At 41.5% G+C, this 23,751-nt stretch overlaps 7 protein-coding genes across 7 annotated transcripts; 3 read left to right on the forward strand and 4 right to left on the reverse strand.

Annotated features, from left to right (window-relative positions):
- Positions 1-1,723: 1,723 nt before the first annotated feature.
- Positions 1,724-3,734, forward strand: INS49_003193 (uncharacterized protein; the record flags this gene model as incomplete). The annotated part of the gene is made up of 5 exons (XM_043163988.1): positions 1,724-2,014; positions 2,081-2,364; positions 2,421-2,749; positions 2,808-3,108; positions 3,161-3,734. The coding sequence occupies 5 exons, from the start codon at positions 1,724-1,726 to the stop codon at positions 3,732-3,734; spliced, it is 1,779 nt and encodes a 592-aa protein (XP_043032494.1).
- A 458-nt stretch (positions 3,735-4,192) lies between these two features.
- Positions 4,193-5,736, reverse strand: INS49_003194 (uncharacterized protein; the record flags this gene model as incomplete). The annotated part of the gene is made up of 3 exons (XM_043163989.1): positions 4,193-4,198; positions 4,299-4,709; positions 4,801-5,736. 3 exons carry the CDS (start codon positions 5,734-5,736, stop codon positions 4,193-4,195), a joined length of 1,353 nt encoding a protein of 450 aa, XP_043032495.1.
- Positions 5,737-6,570: 834 nt separating this feature from the next.
- On the reverse strand, positions 6,571-8,103 carry INS49_003195 (uncharacterized protein; the record flags this gene model as incomplete). Its single annotated transcript, XM_043163990.1, has 5 exons — positions 6,571-7,281; positions 7,355-7,388; positions 7,504-7,527; positions 7,599-7,861; positions 7,930-8,103. 5 exons carry the CDS (start codon positions 8,101-8,103, stop codon positions 6,571-6,573), a joined length of 1,206 nt encoding a protein of 401 aa, XP_043032496.1.
- Positions 8,104-9,434: 1,331 nt separating this feature from the next.
- INS49_003196 (uncharacterized protein) lies at positions 9,435-10,737 on the reverse strand (the record flags this gene model as incomplete). Its single annotated transcript, XM_043163991.1, has 4 exons — positions 9,435-9,888; positions 9,962-10,341; positions 10,401-10,511; positions 10,582-10,737. 4 exons carry the CDS (start codon positions 10,735-10,737, stop codon positions 9,435-9,437), a joined length of 1,101 nt encoding a protein of 366 aa, XP_043032497.1.
- A 508-nt stretch (positions 10,738-11,245) lies between these two features.
- Positions 11,246-11,570, forward strand: INS49_003197 (uncharacterized protein; the record flags this gene model as incomplete). Its single annotated transcript, XM_043163992.1, has 2 exons — positions 11,246-11,354; positions 11,476-11,570. The coding sequence occupies 2 exons, from the start codon at positions 11,246-11,248 to the stop codon at positions 11,568-11,570; spliced, it is 204 nt and encodes a 67-aa protein (XP_043032498.1).
- Positions 11,571-20,843: 9,273 nt separating this feature from the next.
- Positions 20,844-21,883, forward strand: INS49_003198 (uncharacterized protein; the record flags this gene model as incomplete). Its single annotated transcript, XM_043163993.1, has 3 exons — positions 20,844-20,910; positions 21,006-21,431; positions 21,498-21,883. The coding sequence occupies 3 exons, from the start codon at positions 20,844-20,846 to the stop codon at positions 21,881-21,883; spliced, it is 879 nt and encodes a 292-aa protein (XP_043032499.1).
- An 822-nt stretch (positions 21,884-22,705) lies between these two features.
- On the reverse strand, positions 22,706-23,479 carry INS49_003199 (uncharacterized protein; the record flags this gene model as incomplete). The annotated part of the gene is made up of 1 exon (XM_043163994.1): positions 22,706-23,479. The coding sequence occupies one exon, from the start codon at positions 23,477-23,479 to the stop codon at positions 22,706-22,708; it is 774 nt and encodes a 257-aa protein (XP_043032500.1).
- Between the last annotated feature and the right edge of the window lie 272 nt (positions 23,480-23,751).

The raw sequence follows: 23,751 nt of genomic DNA on the forward strand, positions 1-23,751 counted from the left end.
ACTTCGAAGTTGTTGATAGAAAAAGTGGAAGTTGCTTCATCGCACTTTGAAAGCTCTGGCTACTTTTTGGGCGCTCAATCTTGGGTGTAAGAGGAATGCTCAAACGCAAAAGGCATAGGAACAGGTTACTCCGATGGGATTAAAAGGGATGGAGTGTGTTGAGGTAAGAGCAACAACAGAGAAAACGCACATGGAGCAAGAGACAACATCGTCAACCCAACTTACTGATAATCTGAGACGAAAGCCCCTGGAGTAACTGATCACGATCACAGTTGGATATACGCGAGGGTCGATTTGATCATTAAATGCGTGTTATTTTGTTCGCCCAGTTTCCAGCATGTGAAGCCTTCAATCATCCGTTCTCTGTTCTTATTGTCGAATGGCCTGCTGAGAGCTTTTGAGGCTCTTGGGCGTATCTAGAAACCATGTTGGTGAATTGACTGTGACACGATCGGTAGGATGCCGGTCGTCCGTGTACTTGATTGGAAAGAAGCAAAGTAGTTGGTCAGGGCAGTGTTCCATTGGTGTCCCAGCCGGGTGAAGAACTTGTAGGAGGAAAGTTTCGACCAGAATATGTTCCAAACAACAGTCTCTTTGCTGACTTCTATGGATACCTATGGCCGCACGATGTTTCAATGTATTAAGGCTTGGGTCTCGTAGGTTGTGATCGCACAATCAAGATTCTATCTAATGATGAGACTAATCAATACGAAAGCCAAGACGTGTTTCCATGGATTTTGGCTTCATATCTCACGGAGGTCAATGTCCTTCCCCATCGAACATACGAGGCTTATACTTCTGGTCATTGGATACTGCCAGGCATGGGAAATGAACCTGGCCCGTCGAGCGACCCTTTTTTTTTAAACGATGCGTGGCAGCATCTAATAACCAGAGGCCCTGACGTTCATATTTGGCTTGCCACAGTTCAGCCAAAATTCGTCCTTGTGAGGCAACACTCGCCTGGGAGGGACTAGCACTCTCTGCTTAGTTTTATCTGAATCCCATGGGTGTCCCAAAATAATGGGAAGCAATGGGTATGCTGAAGCTGCAATATTTCTTTGCCGAAAATCCAAACCTCGTGACCGATTCCACCTGGTCTCTCGTTACAAATGGCCTCTGTGATTATTGGCGGCGCCTCCAGTAAAATCCTAGAGCTTCAACAAGCCCTCTGTGGCTGAAACTAGTCACATCCACATATAGGAGGAAATGGATTGGGTTACCATACTCTCAGGCTCTACATCTTTTCCCGCCCGAGGATTTGAAGAGGTTATCGTCAAAGTCGTCCACGTCCCTGGGGTTTTCTTTTCCCCGCACGCAGTCCTCCTGCTTTTCACTAGCAGCATTTGGCGCCCCGGGGCTAGGACGCCTGTGCCCCTGGCGCGTGAAGGGACCCTGTCGACGATCATGTCAGGGAAGGAAATGAGGAATGGCACGCTCTGTCTGTCTGTTTAGGTCGGCTCAGCTGAACCAAATGGGAGTCCGTGCAACTGCCGACCCAGTCGTTCGGGCCACATTGGTCCCTCGTGCAAGTGACAGTCTTGAAAACCTGGGGCTCCCCGCATTCTTACCCCACGGGGTCGGCCACGGGGTAAACAGCCCCATAAAAGAATATTTGCTCCACCGTGTATAACTGCTCCTTCGCCCCGAGAGGAGAGACACGCAGATACCCGTCTTTATCCCTGATTAATCTCGGTGATTGCCTGTCATCCCCATTCACGTCGAAATGGATATCTCGAAAAGTGAGGGCGAGACGCCTGCAGTCTCCCATCACCCAGATCCGCGCGCTTCCTCGGACGGTCACCACCATGGCAAACAGCCGGTTATTGTGCCTATCGAAGAAGAGGCCCTCGAAGATGCTGAGCACGTCCACCTGAGCTGGAGGTCATGGCTCGTCGTCTTCATCACCTGCTTTGCCATCATGGCCCAGGTCTTTGTGGTCGTGGCTGCAGGCTCAGTCATCGCCTTCATCATCAGGGAGCTGGGCGAAGCTCCCCTCGCCGGCTGGGTCATCCAGGTTCGTCAGATGATGTCGAGTTACACCGCATTCCTGTTATCGTGGCTCTAATGCAAGGTGTTCCAGGGCCCTCTTCTGATGCAAAGCGTTCTCTCCCCTATCGTCGGCAGGCTATCCGATGTGCTTGATCGAAAATACCTCGCAGCAATACCCCCTCTCATCGCATTTGTCGGTGCAATAATTTCCGCGAAAGCCACCTCGATGAGCATGTTGATCGGAGGAGGCATTTTGATTGGCACGACGCTCTCAACCATTGCCATCGTTCAGGCCATTCCATCCGAGATCTTGCCTCTGAAATACCGAGCCCTGGCGAACGGCTTCTCGTTCATGGGAGGTGCTATCGGTGGACTGTTCGTACCCTTCCTCGGAGCCCCCTAGCTCGCCCAAGCATCTGACATCCATGTAGTGTTGGCGGTCTAGGCGCCGGAGCAGTCACCAACGTCGATGTGGCAGGTTGGCGCTATATCTTCTGGATCCAAGCGGCCTTCCACGGTGCCACGTCCCTAGGATTGTTTTTATTCTACTGGCCGCCCAAGAACGTCGAGTACCCCAAGATGAGACTAAAGGACTACATCTGGGCATGTGACCCAATCGGCTCCACCCTCTTCATCTGCAGTGCTACCTTGATGCTACTCGCCCTTGACTGGGTCGGTGGTGCCTATCCTTGGTCAGACCCGCACGTTGCAGTTCCTCTTGCACTGGGGCTGGCACTTTTGGTTGCTTTCGCTGGATATGGTGAGCCACTATTACTTCCTCTCATGCCCCCGAAGGACATCACTAACAATGAAACCAGAATGGAAAGGGCGGACGGATGGCCTCATTGCCCACGTGTTCTTCCGCAGGAATGCGAACTTTGCGCTTTCCACATTTGCCTTTGCTGTCGAGGGCTGGATCTTCTACAGTGCGGTGAATTCCGTCGTGCCACAGATCGTCCTCCACCTTGGCTTTGATACGGACGCATGGACAATATCCATCAGGCAGCTAAGCTACAGCCTCCTGACCATGTTTGCTTCTATTCCCATAACGTGGTACGCCACTGCGTACAAGGACATGAAGTCCCCGCTGCTGGTGACATTCGGAATCTTTCTTGTTGTGTAAGTCTCGCCTACACGAAGTTACAGAAGCCATGGGCTGACCTTAAGCCAGCACTATCTGCTATGCATGCATCAAACCAACCTGGAACAAACCCCAGATTGTCTTCAACGTGCTGGCTGGAATCGGTCAATCTGGACCCTTGACGCTCCTCGTCGCCTGCGTACAGTTTACAGCACCTCACGCCTTCCTGTCAACAGCAACTGGAATGGCATTTTCCGCTCGTGCCATCGGAGGCGCCTTTGGCTCGGCCGTCCTCAACGTGATCATCAACGGACACTTGGCTAGCAACTATGCGCCGGCAGTGGGCAAAGCTGCCACCGACGCCGGCCTCCCGGCCTCCAGCATCCCTGACCTTCTGGCGGGTCTGGAGTCGGGTGTCCTGACGGGTGTCGAAGGCGCGACTTCTGCCGTCTGGGCTGCTGCTGCTGAGGAGAGCAAATGGCAATATGCGAAGGCCTACCAGCTGGCATGGGCAAGTGTCATCCCATTTGTGGTGCTGGCCATCGTGGCCGTAGCATTCCTGAGAGGCGTCAAAGAGTTGATGACAGAGAAGGTTGAAGCTACTGTTGAGCATGTCGACCAGAATCAAGAGAAGAAGTGGGAGAACTCATCCGTGGCCGCTTAACTTGATGCTTTCAGGGCAAATGGCTATACGTGCACGGTCTTGTAGCTCACCACTTTGTAACTGAATTGGCCCGTTGCGTACCTTGTGGGGTCAAACCGACGAACGCAATACATCATTCGGGTGGGAAGCAACAGCAGCATAGACAGTACAACAAGATCTCGTTGCAAATAATACCAATGAAGTTGGACAGATCATAGAAAGTTTTGTATCAGACCTGGCTTTCGGGTTGATGCCTTGCCAGACAAATATGATTTGTGCTCTCCTCCGTCGAGTACATGCTCAAGTGCTTCGATGGACACTTCAAGCTACCGACCTATCGTACCTGCAGCCAATGATAGCCTTTAACGTGCAAAAAGATGGTAGGTAAAAGACCGAGTAGAATAATGATCGAATAAGCAATGGACGAAGACCAGCTGAGGCCCACGCTATGTATCATGGTGGGAAACCTAAAGGAAATGTTAATGCTGTACATTTACAGCGACAGAGAATGAGTGTACAGTACCACAGTGGACCAATGAAAGCGATGATTTGTCTGACCAGCGAGGTGAGAATACCCACACTCACCGCGTCGTCGACTGCACAGTCAACTGCGTAGGTGGCGAACGTTGTCATGGCGATCTGATGTCCACCAGCGGCAATGGCGGTTCCAACAACCGGCACAACCGTCCATCTTCCGGTGATAGCACTATTCGTGGAGACGAGTAACAGTGGGATTCCAGTGAGGATCAGGCAATACCCTGCGTAGCACAGCCACAACCTGAACTCCGGCGGAGACGCGTCTTTCTCTCTCGTCATCCTGCGCAGATTCAAGCCAACATCACTCAGCAGACCTCCCACTGGCTCAGCTAGTATAAAACCAATGATCATGCCGAGATATTGCAGGCTGACTTGGTCAGAGCTGAGTCGGAATTTGCTCTCGAGCTGCAGAGGTATCTCGACAACGACAAAGATGCTACCGAACAGGAATACCACGGACTGGGCGAAGCGCCGGCAAGATGGTGCGGAGAGAGGCAGCCAATGCAAGAGGCTCGAGAAAATCGATTTTAGAAATTCGTCTTGAACCAACGCGCTCGAATTTCAGAAATTTTGTCTTGAGGTCCTGCGGTATCTCGTCGACATCGCTGTCCTGTGTGTTGAGATTGTGAGTGAGTAATGTCTCGTGGCCGAGGAAAAAGTGCACAACAGACTGCACAACATTGACGATAGCCAAAACCCAGAAAATCCATCGGAAGCCGGCTCTGGGGGCCACGAATCCGAAGATGAGAGGTCCGAAGGGAACCCCCAGGGAGAACATGAGCATACAAATGCTAACACCCCTGGCTCGTTCTGTTTTGAGGAACATGTCTGTTACGATAGCACTGCTGAGGGCATTGGCGGGAGAGAGCAAGAAGGCGACAAATGCCCAAAAGAACATTATGGCTCCATAGTTTGGACTCACCCCACAGGCGACATTTCCAATCACTGACATGATCAGCGACGCTAGAAATACTGGCCGTCGCCCATAGACCGTCGCAAGCGGTCCCCAAGCCAGAGGCGCGACCCCTAGAACGATGACTTGGATCAAGGTGAGATAAGTACAGTCGTGTTCCGTCATGTCGAATTCCTCAGCCAATTGGTTGTAGGCCGGAATGAGAGCAGTCATACTGAGGGTTGCTACCATGCAGTAGAATGCATGCAGCCACAGCACGCTGGCCTTCTTTCCCGGCGTCCAGTTGTACGGATCCGCATCGCAAGCCGAGGGCATCGTGTCAAGGTCAAAAGTGCCATGTCTGTTGGTGAGATACTCCCTTGCGAAGGGACTGAGATCGCCGGCAGAGTCCTCTTGGTCTGTGTCCCGGTCGAGATTCAACTCTACGACGATGTCCTTCACTGCCTCCATCAGCACATCGGAGCGGGGATGTGCTCTTGCGGATGCATGCTGCTCAAGGCTCTGTAGGGCCAAATTGCGATGGAAGCTCTGTGTGCCTACATAAGTCGGGGCATGGGGCCAGCTTCTTGACATAGCGACAGAACCTGCTCAGGCCATGCTGTTGCGGAGTCCCATTGACGTTGGACAATGGAGTCTTCTGGGCCTGGTGGCCTAGAATGAGTGTACTGACGTTGGCTCAGGATGTTGATGTCAAGCAGAACTGGTGATGATGGGGCAGAAAGACAAAAGACGAAATTGTGAGGCTACTTGCCGGACGCAAAAGGCGTCTGTATGGACTTTGATACCCAATTGGATCTGAATGTCGCCAGACTTCGCCTATATGTAAACAGTGATCTCGGAGTTACTTCTGGTACTTGACTGCTTCGGGCCAAGACAAATACGGTGTGTGTGGTGAAGAAAACCGGTCCTATTCTGAACAACTAGTAAGCACAGACCGGTTGCGTACATTACACAACCGCTCAACCTCGGGTGCTTGATGAGGCGAAACTCCGAGCACCAACAGCGCTGGCAAAGCAGAATATCAAATTTCTAAAATATTTATGGGCTTATGGTGAAGGTGGATTGGAGACCGACTACTTAATTATCACCTTTCCATTCCCTGTCCAACAACAGTTTCCCATGTGCTAGCTCAGCTTACACTACACTGGTAGTAATTACGTGTAGCAAACATGTGCATTATCTAGACCTTTACGCCCATGCTTGTCTTGTTACCGACGAGCTTGACTCAAACCCCGACCCGCGCTGAGGGAGAATGGCCAAGAAAGACCAAGAGAACTCGGACAGTTTCTAACTCGGGCCAAGAAGAGAGTGGAGCGTAACGCACATGTGAATCGTCATGGCCGTCAAGTTTCGCGGGTAATTACACGTTTTCATTCTGCAATTATCCTACAGTTCCGCACGTCGCATCTAGAGAGCGTTGACCTTGGCAGCGTGCTCATACACCAGCGGCTGCGCCTCCTCCTCGTCCAGGAAGATGGTGAAGCCGTCGTCATGGTTCCGCCCGTACGAGTAGTCCGAGAAGCCGAACTGCCAGTACATGTCCGAGAGCCCCTCGTCGATCCCGATGGCCTGCCACTCGCCCAGGGCCTCGACCCGCGTGACGTTGGACGTCGTGCCCAGGTACTCGAGCTTCTTCTCCGGGGTCAGCCAGCCGTACTCCTCGTGCACGACCGGCTTGGCGGCGGCTCGCCCCGAGGCCGCGTGGTCCCTGATCCACTGGCTCGTCCACTCGACCGTCTTGCTCCACCAGTCGGGGTACGAGTGGAAGGCCCCGAAGTCGATGTTGGGCAGCGCCAGCTCGGCGTCGAAGTCGCCGCCGTCGCCGCCGTTGTAGAAGCCGTCGGCGTTGCTGGGGTCGTTGAAGCCGCCCTCGCCGCCCCAGGTGACCAGGTGGTTGCTGTCGAGGCTCTTGATGTAGGTGCTCATCTCGTCGGTCCACTCCGTGAGCAGGTCGGGCGTGCAGTCTGGGCCCCGGGGGAGGTTGCGAGTGCCGTCGGCGCCGCAGCGGGGCTCGTTGGCGAGCTCCCATGCAAAGATTGCCGGTGAGTCCTTGAAGCGAGTGACCATGGCTTCCGCGTACCGTTTGTATGCCTCCTTGATTTGGGGAAGTCGATAGAACTGGCATTTTTGTTAGCCTGCGACCTAATATAGCACAACGATACGGAGTGGGAAAAAGGTTAGGATCACATACGTCGTCATGGTAGACTCCGCCCAGGTTGACAGTACTGCAACGGTCATATGTCAGCTATGTAGTTGGAGGCTACTTTGACAGTCTCCAAGCTGTTATATCCGGTATGGTATAGGGAACTGAAATAGGCAGGGTATGTAAGTGAGACTTACTAGACGTCCATGCCTCCGTAATCACTGTTAATCAGATGATTGTTTAGCCACTTCTCGACGACATGCGTCTGAAAGAACATGAACCATATACTTACGCCCAGTTGTTTGTCAATGCGACAAGCAGCTTTATGCCGGTCTTTTCAGCCGCAGCAACTACCTTGTCGAAGTGTGTGACATCGATGACCGAGGTTCCATCAGGCGAAAACTTCTGGAATGTCGTCGCCTCATCTCCGGTGCCATATTGAGGGAGACCACCAGAGACAGTGGTGGCATTCTTGTCATTGAAACCCCAAGTGCGGAAGACCTTCAACCCGGCGTCTTTGGCAGCAGTCAGGCCGGCTTCGATGTCGGCCTGGGTCTGAATGCGTGGACTTGTTAGCCGTGGCACAATCTTGCCGGCATTTCCAGCCGAGGAAAATCACTTACGCCACTGAATGGGAAATAGTAGGCATTGCTTCCGGCGAAGACGAAGGGTTCGCCATCGAGCTGGAACTGGCCACCTTCGACGGTCACGAAGGAGCTCGAGTTGGCCTGCCGCTTGGCGAACGGTACGGCGGCACAAAGGGTGACGAAGGAGGCGATGGACCAAAGGGGAGCCATTTTGCTTGGGTAGACTTAAGGAGTGGCCTGCCGCAATTCGTAAGGCAGATGTTGAATCGATTGCCCATGATGTTTCCGAGAATGAAACATCGCTGGTCTTATACATCTTCCGTGTTGATTGTTTGCCATCTCGCGTACCGCACCGAGGAAAGACGGAGCGCTTCAACCCGCGTTGGCGCTCGATCGCCGGTCTTAGCACTGCTTGGCGGCCAGATGCACCCCGGCGCCCCGGAAGAACTGCCTCAATTAAGGGGTAGCCACTCGCATGGCTGCCAATCTCGTAGGCCGGAGCACAACCGCCCCCGCCCCCGTGTTGAATCATGGACTGGGTTAGCGGCCCGGATGGCCAGCACCACCTGACAGTCGGTCCATCGGCAGCGCAGCTAAATCTGCGACAACCAAATATCGAGTTCTTGGTCCATCATGCCACCTACCTAAATGGCAATAACTAATCCAGTGACGCAGGCGGCTGAGAAGCAAATGAGAGTTGAGCTAGTATTTAATAGCTATATATGCCACGGCTGGGCTTTCGACATGCTTCTTTGGCCCCTCTTAGTCGTCACCCACTGCGCATTCTGTGCCGGTCGTGCGGATCTTGACGGAACCAGCCGAGTAACCCCCCATCAGAGCAGACCGCACTATAATACCGGAGCTCCCAAATGCAACCACGCCAGTCGACTTTTGGGTGTCTTGTCATACAGACAACGTCCTACTCTTGATTATTTTTGATGGTGCATAACGACGCCCTCGGTCAATTCCCCTGCGTGCTAAGCATCGAAGTAACGGTCATAAGTCCACTAAGAGTTTGAAGTCCCCTCACTTTCAGTCCACTCGCGAGAAGTCATTGAACAGGGCCAAATCTATCCCATTGCCAGAATTGCAACGAAAAAAATGCTCAGCTATCCAGGTAGAATAATGCCCCAAGAAATTCAGATTATGAGACTGGATAATGCACCCAGGCCATGACCTTTCGTCTGGCAGCCTATGTCCTTGAGTATTGGAGCTCACATGCAAAAGGATCTAATGCTTATATGATGATTTTTGGCCAGCATTTGCAATCTTTTTGTGGCTGAGGTGGCTTCTAAAGTGAGTCTCGACGCTCTCTCGACATGTCCGCATCGTTCGTTGCACGAGTCTCGCGTCTCGGCGTCTCATCCGACATGAGACATTTGAGGCTGGCGTCAGCTCCGTGTTTTTTGCTTGCGCAAACAGGATAGACCATCCAGTCCAGATAGTAGCGACGTCTCTTGCACAAGTGAGCCCAAGTTGTGCGTGCCACCTCTCGAATAAGCCACATGGTGTGTCACGGGTATCAAACCTTGCCGACACCCTTACCGACCGGCGCGGTTGTCCCATCCCAGCACCTGATTCCTCGACCATGCATCATCATTCGTATTATACGTCTCGGCCGTCACGGTAACACGGGTCTCCTTCAATATGTGCTTCAGACTGTCGTCATCCGAGGACCCGCGTTGTTTGTTCTTGCTGATCCGCGGCGAGCGCATAGTCTCCATCTTGACGGCTTCTCCCTGCTCGCTTTGCTTCAGTTGGTTGGATGCAGATAAAGGGAGGGTGCCCCGGCTCGGATCATGACTGGCATTGGTGCTTCCGCCAAAGATGGACAGGCTGAGCAGGGGCTTCAGAGTGGGCATCGATCCAGCACAGATGCCGATTCCCTCCTCGACTACGGACCATAGCCCGATCTGGCCCGTGCTGAACATGAACTCGGCCTGGTCATTGTACAGTGTGAGGTATCGGAGGCGGATGATGGTTGCGCAACTCGCACTAGTGAGATGGTCAGCTTCATGGGCTTGAGGGGCTGACGAAGACACCCAGTAGGTGTGCAATGAGCACTCACAAAGCAGCGAGGCCAAGCATCAGGGCCACCGAGATCTTGACTCGCCATCTCATTTGGAGGGGGATCAGCAGGATGGCGGGCAGGATCGCCAGGGTCAAGTCGGTGACGATGGACACGGCCGAGAAGAAGAAGCTGACGCTGCTGTTGAGGACGGGATTGCAGACGCCGGTCGTCTCGCCCCACAGCGCCGTGATGGGGTGGCAGATGTTGGCGATGACGAGGATGAACACAATGGAAGCGACGGCGGTTGCGCCAATGACGAGCCAGATGGTCCACACGAACCGACGGCGGGCATCAGCGATGCGGAGGAGGGTTATACAGATGCTGGACTTGATGGGCACCGTACATGACGAATAAAAGAACTCGGCGATGAAGAACAGCTGTGGGAATCGTCAACTGCTGTCCCCATGAGGAGGGCTGACCGCCTGGGGATCTTCACCTTAGTCCCGTGCATGATAACAGGCGGGGTGAGATCTTTCGAGTGCTGCCCGGCGCCGTAGAAGCAGCAGACGATGACTAGGGCGCATGTCACCGAGTAGAGGATCTGAGGCTGAGTGTCAATCATCTGCCCTCCACGAGACTTGCCTGCACCGACGGGACGGGTAAGTGGGAACGCGTACCAGACCAGCGAACATCAGATAGTCGTCGGCCCCCATCGCCTCTGGCTTCAGCCATTTACGCACCGCGAGCCGTGCGCTGAGCGTTACCCAACTCAGCGTTAGCATGGCAATGGTGACATGCAGGGCGACGACGCCATCGCCGGCGGGATCGACCATGGCGGCGGCAGCTTGTGCGTGCTGTGTGACGTGGCGTGGGGTTCACCCGGATTCTGAGGATCGGGTGTCGGCGAGAATACACGTATAGAATCGGTAAACAATGGAGAATCTGGCAGGTCTGTTGGCAAGCGCGGCTTGTTCTGTCCTTGTAGGAAGAGTATGGGCTTGATTTGAGCTTCTCCGGCTCGCCAATATCGGCGCAGTGTTCAGGGCAAGCCCAGGCTTCACTCGCGAGACCCCGGATATGGATGATTCCCTATTGGCACGATGTGTCGCCCCAAGTGCCGAGCTGTCAGGACAGGGGCTTGTGAGAGTCAAGTTTTATTGCCACTCACGTCCGGCCTGGGATTGATCATTTCTCCTGTGCAGGATCGTGGTAAAATCTCCATCACAGCTGGGAGGCTCTGCGGAAAGAGTCCATCTTCTGTCTCCAGTTGTACGGACTCCCACCCTGGCCTCGCGTTTGAGAGGTGTGTTTTTTACCGGGCACCCGTTCGTGGCGTCTGTCATGGATTGCTGTGGGGTTGGGGACGGGGGTCCGACAGTGCCCAGTCCCACTCGTGCATGGGTTCAGCGGGCTTTCTCGAATGGCGTTGCGTCGTCTGAGTCGTACATTGGTAATGCGATCCACCTGTGCAAGCCACCCGCTGCACGCTGCGCACCTTGATCTGCTACGGTCCACGCCGGCTGTTACTGCACCACGCGCTACCGGGGGTGACACTGGCTGATAGACTCCAGCCCCTTTTCGTGCGAGCTTGACAGACCCCTTTCTGGGCATGTTTGTCGAGATAGCGACCCTTATCGACACCGGGGATGAGGCCATCGAACTCTAAATGGGACGAGACCGTCGCCGTCCAGCACTGGAAGTGGCTGCTGTTCGTGCAGCCTTGGCCGTAAAAGCGAGCCTTTGCTTATCTCTGACTCACAGACCTCCTCTGCCTGCATGACTTAGCGCAAACTCCCCACGTAATTTGGGTAAGAAGTCTGCCAAGACTTATATAATTATGGCTAGGGAAAGAGGGACGTTACATAAGCGGCAAAGGTTTATAACCAAATTATAATTGCAATCATAACTAAGGTATTATAATTATCCATAGAAATTAAGAATTGCCTGCATTACCACGAAACTACATTACTATTAAATATTAATATATACTTTAAAATTTATAAAATTAAGCAATTATTTTAGTATTATTTTTACTATATCCTAACTCCTATATTATTAATAATAATAATTAATTTATGCTTAATATATGCAAATTCCCAGCCCTATGCAAACTCTTAAGCAGCCCATTAATACCCAGCAACCCCTTTTATATTTAATTACCTATATATTAATATATTAAACCTATTTCTTCTTTTATTAAATATATTACTTTTTATAAACTTAATTTAAGCAATATAGCATAATTATAAAAATCCTTAAGTTAATATAAATAATATTATAAAACTAAATTTTAAGCTAAAGGCTATTTATAAAAAGAATTTATTTAAAAGCTCTTTTTATAATAATTAAAGTTTTAATAATAAGGAAAGCATAAAAATATTGCTAAAAAACATTATCTTTAAGACTTTAATATTATAAAAAAAGCTTTATAAAAATATAAATAAAGATATAAAAAATAATAAATCCTATAATTTATAAGCATTTCTTGCTAAATAATTAAAGGATTTACGCTGCATATTTATAATAAAGAATGCTTTAAAATACCCTATTATTTATATAGCGCTTAAATTATCTAAAGTTATAATATATAATTTAAATAAAGAAAAGGAAGATATTCCTTTAGTTATATCTTTATAAAAGGAAATAGCTAACCTTATAAATAAAGAATTATTTTTAATTTTTAGCTTATTTAAGGAAAAAAATAAGCTCTTAAGTATGTTAAGCAACTTAAAAGTAACTTTAAACTTTATTATTAGGACTAATTATATCCAGCGTAATATTAACTATATATAAACTATTATAAAGCAAAAAGCATTAAACTTACTTCTTCTTTTCTCTTAACTCCTTTAAAATTAATGCATAAGCCGCAAGAAAATACTTAATTTATTTCTTAATAAGGGAAAGGAAATATATATTTACTTCTTATTATCATATCTTATATATAGCTTTATATATAAATAAACCTCTTTTCTTTAAAAGCTTCTTAAGTTATACCTCCTTTTTAACGGTATATATATTTATATAATTAATATGCTTATTAATAAATTTATATATAAAGTTTATATACTTAAGGCTATAATTAATAAATATAAGTATAAGCATTTATTCCTTATATAATATGCTTAAAATATTACATTATTAGCTTAATTAAGAAATAAGATAAATATATTCTTAATTAAACGTAAACTCCCTACCTTAATTAAATAAAAAATTTATGTTTAAAATAAGCACCTTTCCCTTATAAGATATATTTAAGATACTATATTATTAACTTAACTTTAAGATAAGAATTATATATTCCTTCCTAAATATAAACTCCCTACCTTAATTAAATAAAAAGTTTATGCTTTAAATAATTAATAAATTTATATCTTAAAATTAATATTTATAAATATAAGCATTTATTTATTATATTAAACCTTAAACTATTTATTAAATTATATATAAGAAACTATTATTTAAGACCTTTAATAATATACATATAATCTAAGGATAATAATTTAATATAATAACTTTAATTTCTTAAGCAAAGTTTAAAATTATATTAATAAAAAGCAAAATTAATTTATAAATCTTATAATTATAATATGCTTTAAAATACTTAATTAAAAAGGTAAATATATTTAATAAATAAACTTTAACTTAAAGCAGCAATTTACTATATAAATAATTTAAAAATACCTTTTCCCATAATAAAATAATTTTAATAAAGCATTTAAGTAACTTTTCTTATATTATATATATTAGCTATTTACTTATAATAGTAAAAACCTAAATCCACCACTACTTAACATTAACCGCATTAAAATAAGGTTTTTTAAAACCCCTTTCCTTTAAGCTAATGCTATATATAAGGATAAGGGTAAGATATTTAATATTTATAATATATATAATAAGCTCTTTAAAAAGTACTTATACTTAAATAAAGATTTTTATAAAATATATATTATCCTAATATATAGTAATTATAAAATAATTAGCTATATTTAATACATTAAGTGCAATTAGCAAAAATCTTAAGATACTTATAAAATTTAAAGGTAAATAAAAGCTTTCTTAGCTAGCTTTTATATTAAGTTAAATTACATTAAGCTCTTCTTTTATAACTATTATAATATTAAAAACTTAAAGATAAAGTCCTTTATTATTATTTTTTATAATATATTATTATTTATATAAATTAAATTTATTAATAAGAAGGATATTAAATATTATAAGGTTATGCTATTATTTTATTATAATCTTAATGCCTAAATCATTACCTTTATAATTAATGCTTTAATTTAATATAAGCTATTAATTATTAAAGCTAGCAAAGCTAATACTTAATAGTTTTATAATATAATAAAATAAATCTTTAATAAGGTACTTAATAATATTTTAAATAATATTTATTAATTAATTTTTAATTATAAGGGCTAAATAAGTAAATATAAGAATAGGGAAGTAATTAATATTAAGTTTTAAAGTTAATGTTAATATATAATAAGCATTAAGATGCTGCTTATTTTTAACAAGGCTACTTAGCATAATAACTATAATCTTATCTATAATATTATTATATAGCTCTTAACCTTTTTTTAAGGCAAAAAGTTATATAATTATAAACTTAAAATGCTTAATATAGCTTAAATTTTAACTAAGGAAGTAACCCTTAATAAGAGGGTTTATAATAACATTCTTAAGGCTAGGCTTATTAAGTATATTATTGCTAAATATAGCTTTAAGCTTATTAATTAAGCTAATAAATATATTAATAATTCCTATGCTATAAATATTAAATATAATAAGAACTTAATATATAATATTTAATCTATATTTACTTAGCTTGCTTAGTATAGCCTATAAACATTAACTATATGCAAAACTATTAAGAAATCCTTTAGCACTTATATAAAGAGAACCTATATATTTAAAAACCTTAAGGATAACATTCTTTAATTTAGCTAAAAGTTATATATTAATAGCGCTATAAGATAATAATTAAGGTAGTAAGGCTTTAACTTCCTTAATCTTATAATAAAAGGATAAAATATTTTAATTAAAAAGCTAAATATATAAAACTAAATATTTTTAAAGCTTAAGAAAGATATTATTTAAGGGATAATTCCTATAATTAAAGAAAAAAATCTTAATAGTGAAAACTTTCCATTTATCTTTAATAATAATAATTATTTATATTATATAAGGGCTAATAATATATAAGATATTAATCTTATTAATTTAATATAAGAAAATTAATGGCTTAAATAATATAATAATAAAATTATTAATTATTTTTTTTAACAGGAAGTTTATTAACTTATATATAATTTAAAAACCTTACCTAATTAAATGCAAACTCCCTACCTTAATTAAATAAAAAGTTTATGCTTAATTAAGTAAGGTTCTTAACTTAATATATATTAAGGTACATAAAGTTATGATTATTATAAATGCAAAGTAATGCAAAAAGTTACTAACTTTATAATATTATAACTCCATTAGAAAAAAATATTAAATATAATACGATTTTTGCTCTTAAATAAGCTAATCATAGTAATTCCAATAATATATTTAGCTTCTTAATTAAATGCTAAGTTAAAGCTATAATAATTAATTTATAATATAATTACCTAATAGCAGCTATTATAAAAACTAAGATTTATCCCTAAGGAAGAAACATTAACTTAAGCACCCTATAAAGCATCCCCCTCCTTATAAGAATAAAGACCATTAAATAAAGGATCGCAAGAATAAGACATAAGACCATAAAACTAAGATATAAAACCATAAAAACAAAAAAATAAAGGATAACAAAAGAAAGGACCATAAAAAAAAAAGAATAAGTATGCATACTTAAGATATTAGCGCTCCCTATTGCTATTTTAAAATACTTTAAAAAGGGAAAGAACTGCAAAAAAGGGGAAATAAATATACATATATAAAAAGAAGGTATATAAAAGTACTAAAAATAATTGCTTAAACTAAGGGTTAAACTCAAAACCCCTTATATTTAAACTCCATTATATATATATCCTTATAAATATATAATAAACTAAAGGTTAAACTATATAAGATATATTATTATTACATTATTTAAGCATTTATTATAAAAAGGAAAGAGCAACTTATTTATATAAAAGGAGCTATTTTAAATAACTTAGCTACTTACCAAGACTTATAAACTTACCACTTAAATTCCAAGATTAGCAAACTCCCTACTCAATTTAAGTAAAAGTTTGCAAATCTTAACAGGCTAAAGCGCCAATTCACAAAATCTACTCTTTAGCAGCCTTTAATAATTTTTATATATAAAGATAAGGTAAATATATTATAAAGCTATAAGCATTAACAAACTCCTTATTTAAATTAAATAAGGAATTTGCCAACCCTTATATGCCTAAATATAAATTCCCATTACCAACTCCCTATAATAGCTTTAAGCAATCTTTATATACTTAATAAGCTAAACATTATAATAATCATACTTATTTAAATAAGCGCTATATCCTACTTAAGCAAACCAATTAATATCCCCAACCATAAAAAGTAAATATAAAGAAAATAAAAAATAAAACGCTAACTATAAACACTATTTACATATTTATATAGCGATGCAACCCCTTAAGTCCCCTCTTATATGCTTTATATAATATTAAGTTAAGGCAGTTTACCCTTTTTATCTTATATTTATTAATAAAGCTTACTTTTATAAGCCTTCTTTTATTTTACAACTCCTTATAAATAATAATAAATTAGCGCAATAGCTAATTTATTAAGCTCCACCATCCTTTTAAAACTTAAAGAATAATTCTTTAACCATTCTTAGCTTTAAGGCGCCAAGATGCCTTTAACTTTATTAATATTTATAACCTTTATATTTAAATTAATAAATAGCTTTTAACCATTAATTAAAATAAATGCTTAAGCTAAACTTAAAAAAAGATATAACAAATATAAGTTCTTATTAAATATAGCACCAAAGCCTATATTATAATTATCTTCCTCCTCCTCCTCCTCTTCATTTCCTTCAATATTATATACTTAATGCCTATAAATAAAAAGCTAAATAGGCTAAATAAATTAAAATGCTAATATATTAATAACTAGCTATAATATAATTTAACAATCTTTAGCCCAACCATTATATATATAATTTAAATAAATATTTCCTGGAATTAAAGGTATAAAACTAATATTAAAAGCCCTTATGTAACCTTATTATAAGCTATGCTGCCAATAATACTTATTGCAAATAAAGCTAAATAAGCTAATAACCTAATAAAGGATTGTAATTAGGTTTTTATTAATAAGAAATATATTAAAGGCAAAGCTTAATGCAAAGGCTGCACTATTTATGCAGCAATAATTACTATTAATAAGCTTATTAACTATTAGTAAATTTAATAACTTCTTAATAAGCTAATTATTTAGCCTTATTATTAAATAGCGCATAGCTATTGTAAAAATGTTTGCCTTAATATAATTCCATATAAGCATTAAGAGAAACTATTAAAAATGCTTAATTAAAAAAATAAAATTAATATTATACATATCTTTAAGCTAATCGGCAATTCCTTATTTGCTAAATGCCTATTTAATATATATTAATATAACCATAAGGGTAAAACATACCTAAGTTGCTATTACCTATACCACCACCTCCTTTACTGCCTTTTCTATTAACTACTTTAAAATTATAAAATATTATTGCATAAATAATTAATTTAATAATTAAATAAATACATATTATTAAAAGATTTATAATAAATTAATTATTATTATTATTATTACTATTGCTATTATTGCTATTATTGCTATTATTGCTAAGGAAGGATTAATAAATGCTAAGCATAGGGGCAATGCATTTTAGGCTGCAAATATAAAGCAATGCAAGCTCCTTATTAAAATATAATAAGGAGTTTGCTAACCTTAACTAAGTTAACCTAACTATAATTTTATATATTATTATTCTATTTATAAACTTACATTTAATCGCTTTATAGCTTTAATATCTTTTAATACCTTTTTAATTAAATGCTTACTATATTTAATAATAATAAAAGTATTTACCCTTTCTTAAATTATTAAAATAAAGTTTTTTAGCAAGCTAAGTAAGATATTACCCTTTTAATTAAGGAATTTCCATATATATAAAGCAAAAACCTTTTTTAAAAGCTATTTAAAATTGCTTACCTAAAGAATAACCTTCTTAAGCTAATCTTTCCTTGCTTAAGCCTTATAATAAAGACGGTTAATAGCTTATTATATTATATTTTTTATAAATATCCCGCTATTAATTAAATCTTAATAGCATGCCTTTAATACTAAATCTTAAGCTTTAATAAAGTATTATAAAGATAGGATCTTAAAAGCTATATATTAAATAAAGTTAATATATAGCTTTATACTCTTATTAATTTAGCTAAAGTTAATTATTAAAAGCTTAAATATTAAGCTATTTTCCTTATAAACTTAACCATTATAATAAATAAATGCATTTATAAGCTGCTTATACTTTAATATAAAATCATTTAGCTTTTAAAGAAAACCCATAATATATTTTTAAAAATAAAGAAAGTTTAAGAATGCCTTATACTTAAGATTTAGCATATCTTATATTTTTATTTTAAATTAAAACCATTTTATTAATTTTAAATTCCAAAGATCTTAAGATATAATGCTAAGAGCTTAGCTATTTACTAGCTTAGCTATAAGATTAATTATAATATTAAAATCATAGCTTGCTTAAAACTTAGCACTTATAATACTCCTTATATTATTTTCATTACTATCTTTACTAATAATGCTATTTATTATTAGCATTACTTTATAAAAATAATTAAGCTAAGCAAGTTAATATACTTATTTATAATAAAAAGCATTAAATAATTAAGTTTGCTAAGTTTAACGTAATTATATTTCCTTTATATCTAAGTAATTAAATTAATAAGCAAGGATAAATATAATAAACTACCTTTAAGATTATTGCTTTCTTATGCTATATTTATTATATTATTAAAAGTTAAATATATTAAGTTACTATAGCAAGTTAAATTATATAATAATAATAATATTGTTAATATTAAGGCTAATATTAAAAGATATAATTAAAATTATTACTTAATATTTAAAGTTTAGTTTTTTAAACTCTTTAAATATATAATCTTAATTTAGCTTATAAATATTTATATTAAAGCATTTTAAAAAGTTTAATATTTATTAAAGGTTAAAGCTATGATATTCTTAAAGATATTTAATAAATAACTTATAAGCTTATAGTAATTTATTCTTATTATTAATATATATTAAACTTTTTATAATAGTAATTAAGTTAAAAGGATTTGCGCTATTTAATAAAAAGTATAAGCGCTAAAAGTTTTTTATATATCTATAAATAAAAGGCTAAATAATTATTAAAAGTTTAAAATGGTTAATTAATATTTAAATCATCTTTATATTATTAATATTTAAGCTTATATGCTTAAAAATATAATCTTAATTTATATAATTAAGGGTAGCTATATAAGCAAATAATAATATTTAGCAAGGCATTAATTCTTTAACTTAATAAATAAAAGAAAAGTTAATTTAAAAGCTCTTCCCCTATATAGCAATTATATATGCTTTATTAATAATAATTACGCCTACTTAACTATTAAATATTAAATTATAAAAAAACCTCTTAAAGCGCTAATTTTATTCCTGCTTTAAACTTATAATAATATATATAAAATCGCCCTTTTTAATTTATTTCTAAATTTAAAAGTTTTATAATTATATTAATACTATATTTTTTAGCAAACTTCCCACTTAAATTTAATAAAAAGTTTATCTTAATTAATATTATGCTATTAAACTTACTTATATATAAAAGTTAGCATTAACTTAAATAAAATATATATACTATATATTCTTTATAATATCTTTAACTTACTCCTTCCTAAGCTTTATTAAAGGTATAAAGCAAATAATAATTTTATTTTAAAGTATAATAAATATATATTGCAAAGCACTCTTTCTATACTTAATAGCTGCAATAAGCATAATATCTTAACCTTTAAATAAAGTTATAATAGCTTTTATTTATTCCTTATAAACTAAAGAATATTTAATTATATTTTTAATTATATTTATAATATTAATAGGCAAAATCTTAATTAATAATCTTTAATTATTTAATAAATTAACTTTTAAATAAATACTTATCTTTACTAATAATAATACCTTATAAAAATAAGTTAATATTTATATAAGTCTTAATAGCTAATTAAGAATCTTTTATAAAAGTTTTATACTTTTAGCTATTATTATTAATAATTAAAATATAAATAATTAATAATAAGTAAAGCGCTTCTTAATATAGTTTTTTAATTAAATATATTAAACTTTATAAATTTTGCTTTAAAAAAAATAAAAATTATATTTTTAAAATCCTTATTTAAAATTATAACTTAAATAATAATTTTTAAAAGTATAAATATAAAGTTTTATAATAATATTATAAAGTATTTTTAATATATTTTTTATGCTTTTATATAAAATAGTACTTAAATTTAACTTTTTTTGCATTTTAATTTTAAATATCTTTTATATATATTTAAAACTAGCTTAATAATTAATTTTACCATAGCTTTATAATAAAGCGCAGCCTCCTTACTTAAAATAAGTGGGAAGGCTATGTTAATTTATATATATTCTTTGCTTAGCATTATATGCTATAATAATTAATTCTTTAATGCAAACTCCCTACCTATTCTACGCCTCCATATCACGGCCAGGCCGCAGGCCTGATCACGCATATGAAAAGACATCTAACTTTTAAGATAAGCCTTTGCAACTGTTCTCGTGCTCCGTGCCTCTCCAAATAAGAGAAAAGCATTCGACTCGTGGACCGACTTGGCTTGTAGGCGAAAACCTTACGTCTCCATCCCCAGAGCAACGTCGTATCGATACCATGGCCGAGTTCCAAATCAACAACGAGGATCTGAACGGCCTCAAGGGCAAGGTGGTCATCATCACAGGTATGCCCCGACTGCTACTACCAAGCATAGGTGTCATTTTTGCAAAGAGGATAAACATAGTGCCTCAGACTAACCGATGCATTGAAAACCCGTAGGCGGCTCCTCGGGCATCGGCCAAGGAACCGTCCAGCTGCTCTCCTCGCTGGGAGCATCTGTCATCAATGCCGATGTTGCACCCCCTGCCGAGTCGGCAGACAAGGGCGTCACCTTTATCAAGACCGACGTCTCGAAGTGGGCAGACCTGGTCGCACTTTTCAAGAAGACCAAGGAGATCCACGGGCGTATCGACCATGTCTTCGCCAACGCAGGTCTCGGGCCCCGTGCGGACTACTTCTCCACCGAAGTGGATGAGAACGGCGACCTAAAGGAGCCGACGTACGACCTCCTGGATGTCAGCCTCAAGGGGGTCATGAACACGACCACCCTGGCCATCTACCACTTCCGCCAGCAGCCCGAGGGCGGCAGCGTCGTGGTCAACGGCTCCGTGATGGGCATCCAGCGCTGTCGGGCAGCCGACTATGGTGAGTTGCCACCGGCAGAGGGAATCCAATATTGGGCGATCGCACACTGACAAAACCGCGACACAGCCACGGCCAAGGCCGCCGTGCACGGTTTCGCAAGGGGCCTCCACCCCATCATCGCCGCGTACAAGCTCCCGATCCGCATCAACGCGGTGGCGCCGACCTGGACCAACAGCAGCGTGCTCCCCGGCCTCGAGGACATCATGGCCAAGATCGGCGTCGAGCTGCAGCCCGCCTCGGCCGTCGCGCGCGCGGCCGCCCTGCTCATGGCCGACGGGGCCCGCCACGGCCAGTCGATCCACGTCCAGTGCGGCAAGTTCAAGGAGATTGACGAGGCGGTCATCCTGCCCGTCGCCGAGGCCATCAGGGGGCCCGACTACCCCAGCGAGGACTGGGTGCTGGCGCGTGCCATGGAGGTCCTGGCTGAGGGAGCCGCGAAGCAACAGGCCTGAGGGGGCAGACCTGCTCCGATGACGGCAGTGGCAGCGGCAGCAGCAGCAGCAGCAGCAGAAGGGTGTGTGCGAGGAGGGAAGCTGTGCTCCTGCGTCACATCGGGTGCAATGCCTTGGTTCTAGGCGGCCGCAGATGGAGATCTACCCCACAAGCGAATGATTTGAGGGCACTCAGGGCCCCCGGAGCGGATGCCAGAGGCCAAGGTAGGCCTGGGTCACAGCGTCAAACGAGGACGAAGATCAGTGAATGTCATGGTAAACCACATTGTTGATCTCACAGCTTGAGACCGCACTCGTTGGCACTAGGCCGTGACTACGTATGAATTGTATGAACAACATCACCTCCATCGCCAAATCTCCGGGAGTTCATGGAAATCCGTTGAGTCTCCTGTTCAGGCCCCGATGGCAATGGATTTTGCGGTGATACCCCCTGTTTGCAGACACGAGCAGCAGTTGTGACCTGGGAGATTTGATTTGCAAGACCCATACAGACCCCATAGATGCGGGAAATCCAGGGTCCAATGGAAGTCTGGGGTCCTGCAGCTGTCAGGCATTTGTGCCGTTCGCAGTAGGCAATAAAGCTCTGCTTCGGCGTAAAGGAACAGCCGACCTAGACTGCTCAAATAACCGGCCCAAAGGAAAGCACCCCGTCCAACAAAAACGTATTTGCCCAATGCCGTTTCTGTGCACCGTCGAGCAGCATGATTGAGCCTGAATGGTGTTGTGTCACCGCCCCGTGGCGAGGACGATCGGGCTCGCTGGACGTCTCGATACGTGGCCTTGACCCGCTGATAGCCACCTTTTGAAACCACACGGCCCACATCATGTTCTGGCCCAGAAGAGGCCGCTCAGCACAGATCTCCTTGGATAGTTTCCCAGCACGGCAGGCTCGCCTTCGAAAGATGTCAGTCCAGACTCAGCCAGGGCTTGTTCCTCGACGGGTGCATCCCTCTGGCGTTGCGCTGTTGCTTCGTCGACTGCGTCGGCGAGGGGGTGTGCCTCGATAAGGCTGTCTGCAGGCTTTGACGGCCCTGTGACCCTCTGGCTTACGTCCTTGCCAATGAAGAACATGAGAGTGAGTATGATGGCGGTGCTGAGCAGATGGGAGGCCATGGAATTCCCAGGTCTCTCTCGTCTGGCCTGCACCCCCCGCAAGACCCTCTTGGTCTCGGCGAGCTCGTCCCTCAGGGCCTGCAGCTGGGCAGCCATGGCTGCCAGGCCTCCGTGTGCCGCGGGATCGGGGGCGGCTCTGCCATTCGGAACAGCAGCTGATGCGAGCTGGGAGTGGGCTTCGGCCTGAGCCCGAGCGGCTGCCCTGGCGGCGGCGGTGCGGGTCGAGCCGGGGGCCGGCGCGAACGGGTCGACCTCGCTAGAGCGGATAAGGTGGATGTTGGCCGAGTACTCGGTGCGCGGGATGCCGCGCTCCTTGGAGAGATACTGGGCCTCTCGTGAAGCGCCCAGGCCGCCGAGGTTGAAGAGAGGCCCGCCCCCGTAACGCAACGCGTGACCTGTGCTGAACGGCAGCCGCCCGCAGCCGCTGCTTGTGCGTACTACACCACTGGCGCGGGGCGAGATGTTTGACGAAAGGGTGAACATGTTTCAACAAGACGCAGGATATAAATGCACTTTGGTTGTTGGATCTGAAGAGGTTTTGCGGTTAGAGGCTGGCTGCTCTGCCCTGTTGCTCGTGACGTCGATGACCCCGACATGTCGACGGCGGGAGGAAACGCGGGGTCGATTGTGTCGGAGCTCCTGAGTGTCCCAAATGAGAAACAGACATATTCGCCCTAACCCATTTGTCCCATTCCATCAGCCCTGCCCAGCCATAATGAGTGTGGAACTGAAAGGGGTCGGCCCTGGTATGCGGG

This window comes from Diaporthe citri (assembly GCF_014595645.1).
Source record: "Diaporthe citri strain NFHF-8-4 chromosome Unknown scaffold_1, whole genome shotgun sequence".
NCBI classification, from domain to species: Eukaryota; Fungi; Ascomycota; class Sordariomycetes; order Diaporthales; family Diaporthaceae; genus Diaporthe; species Diaporthe citri.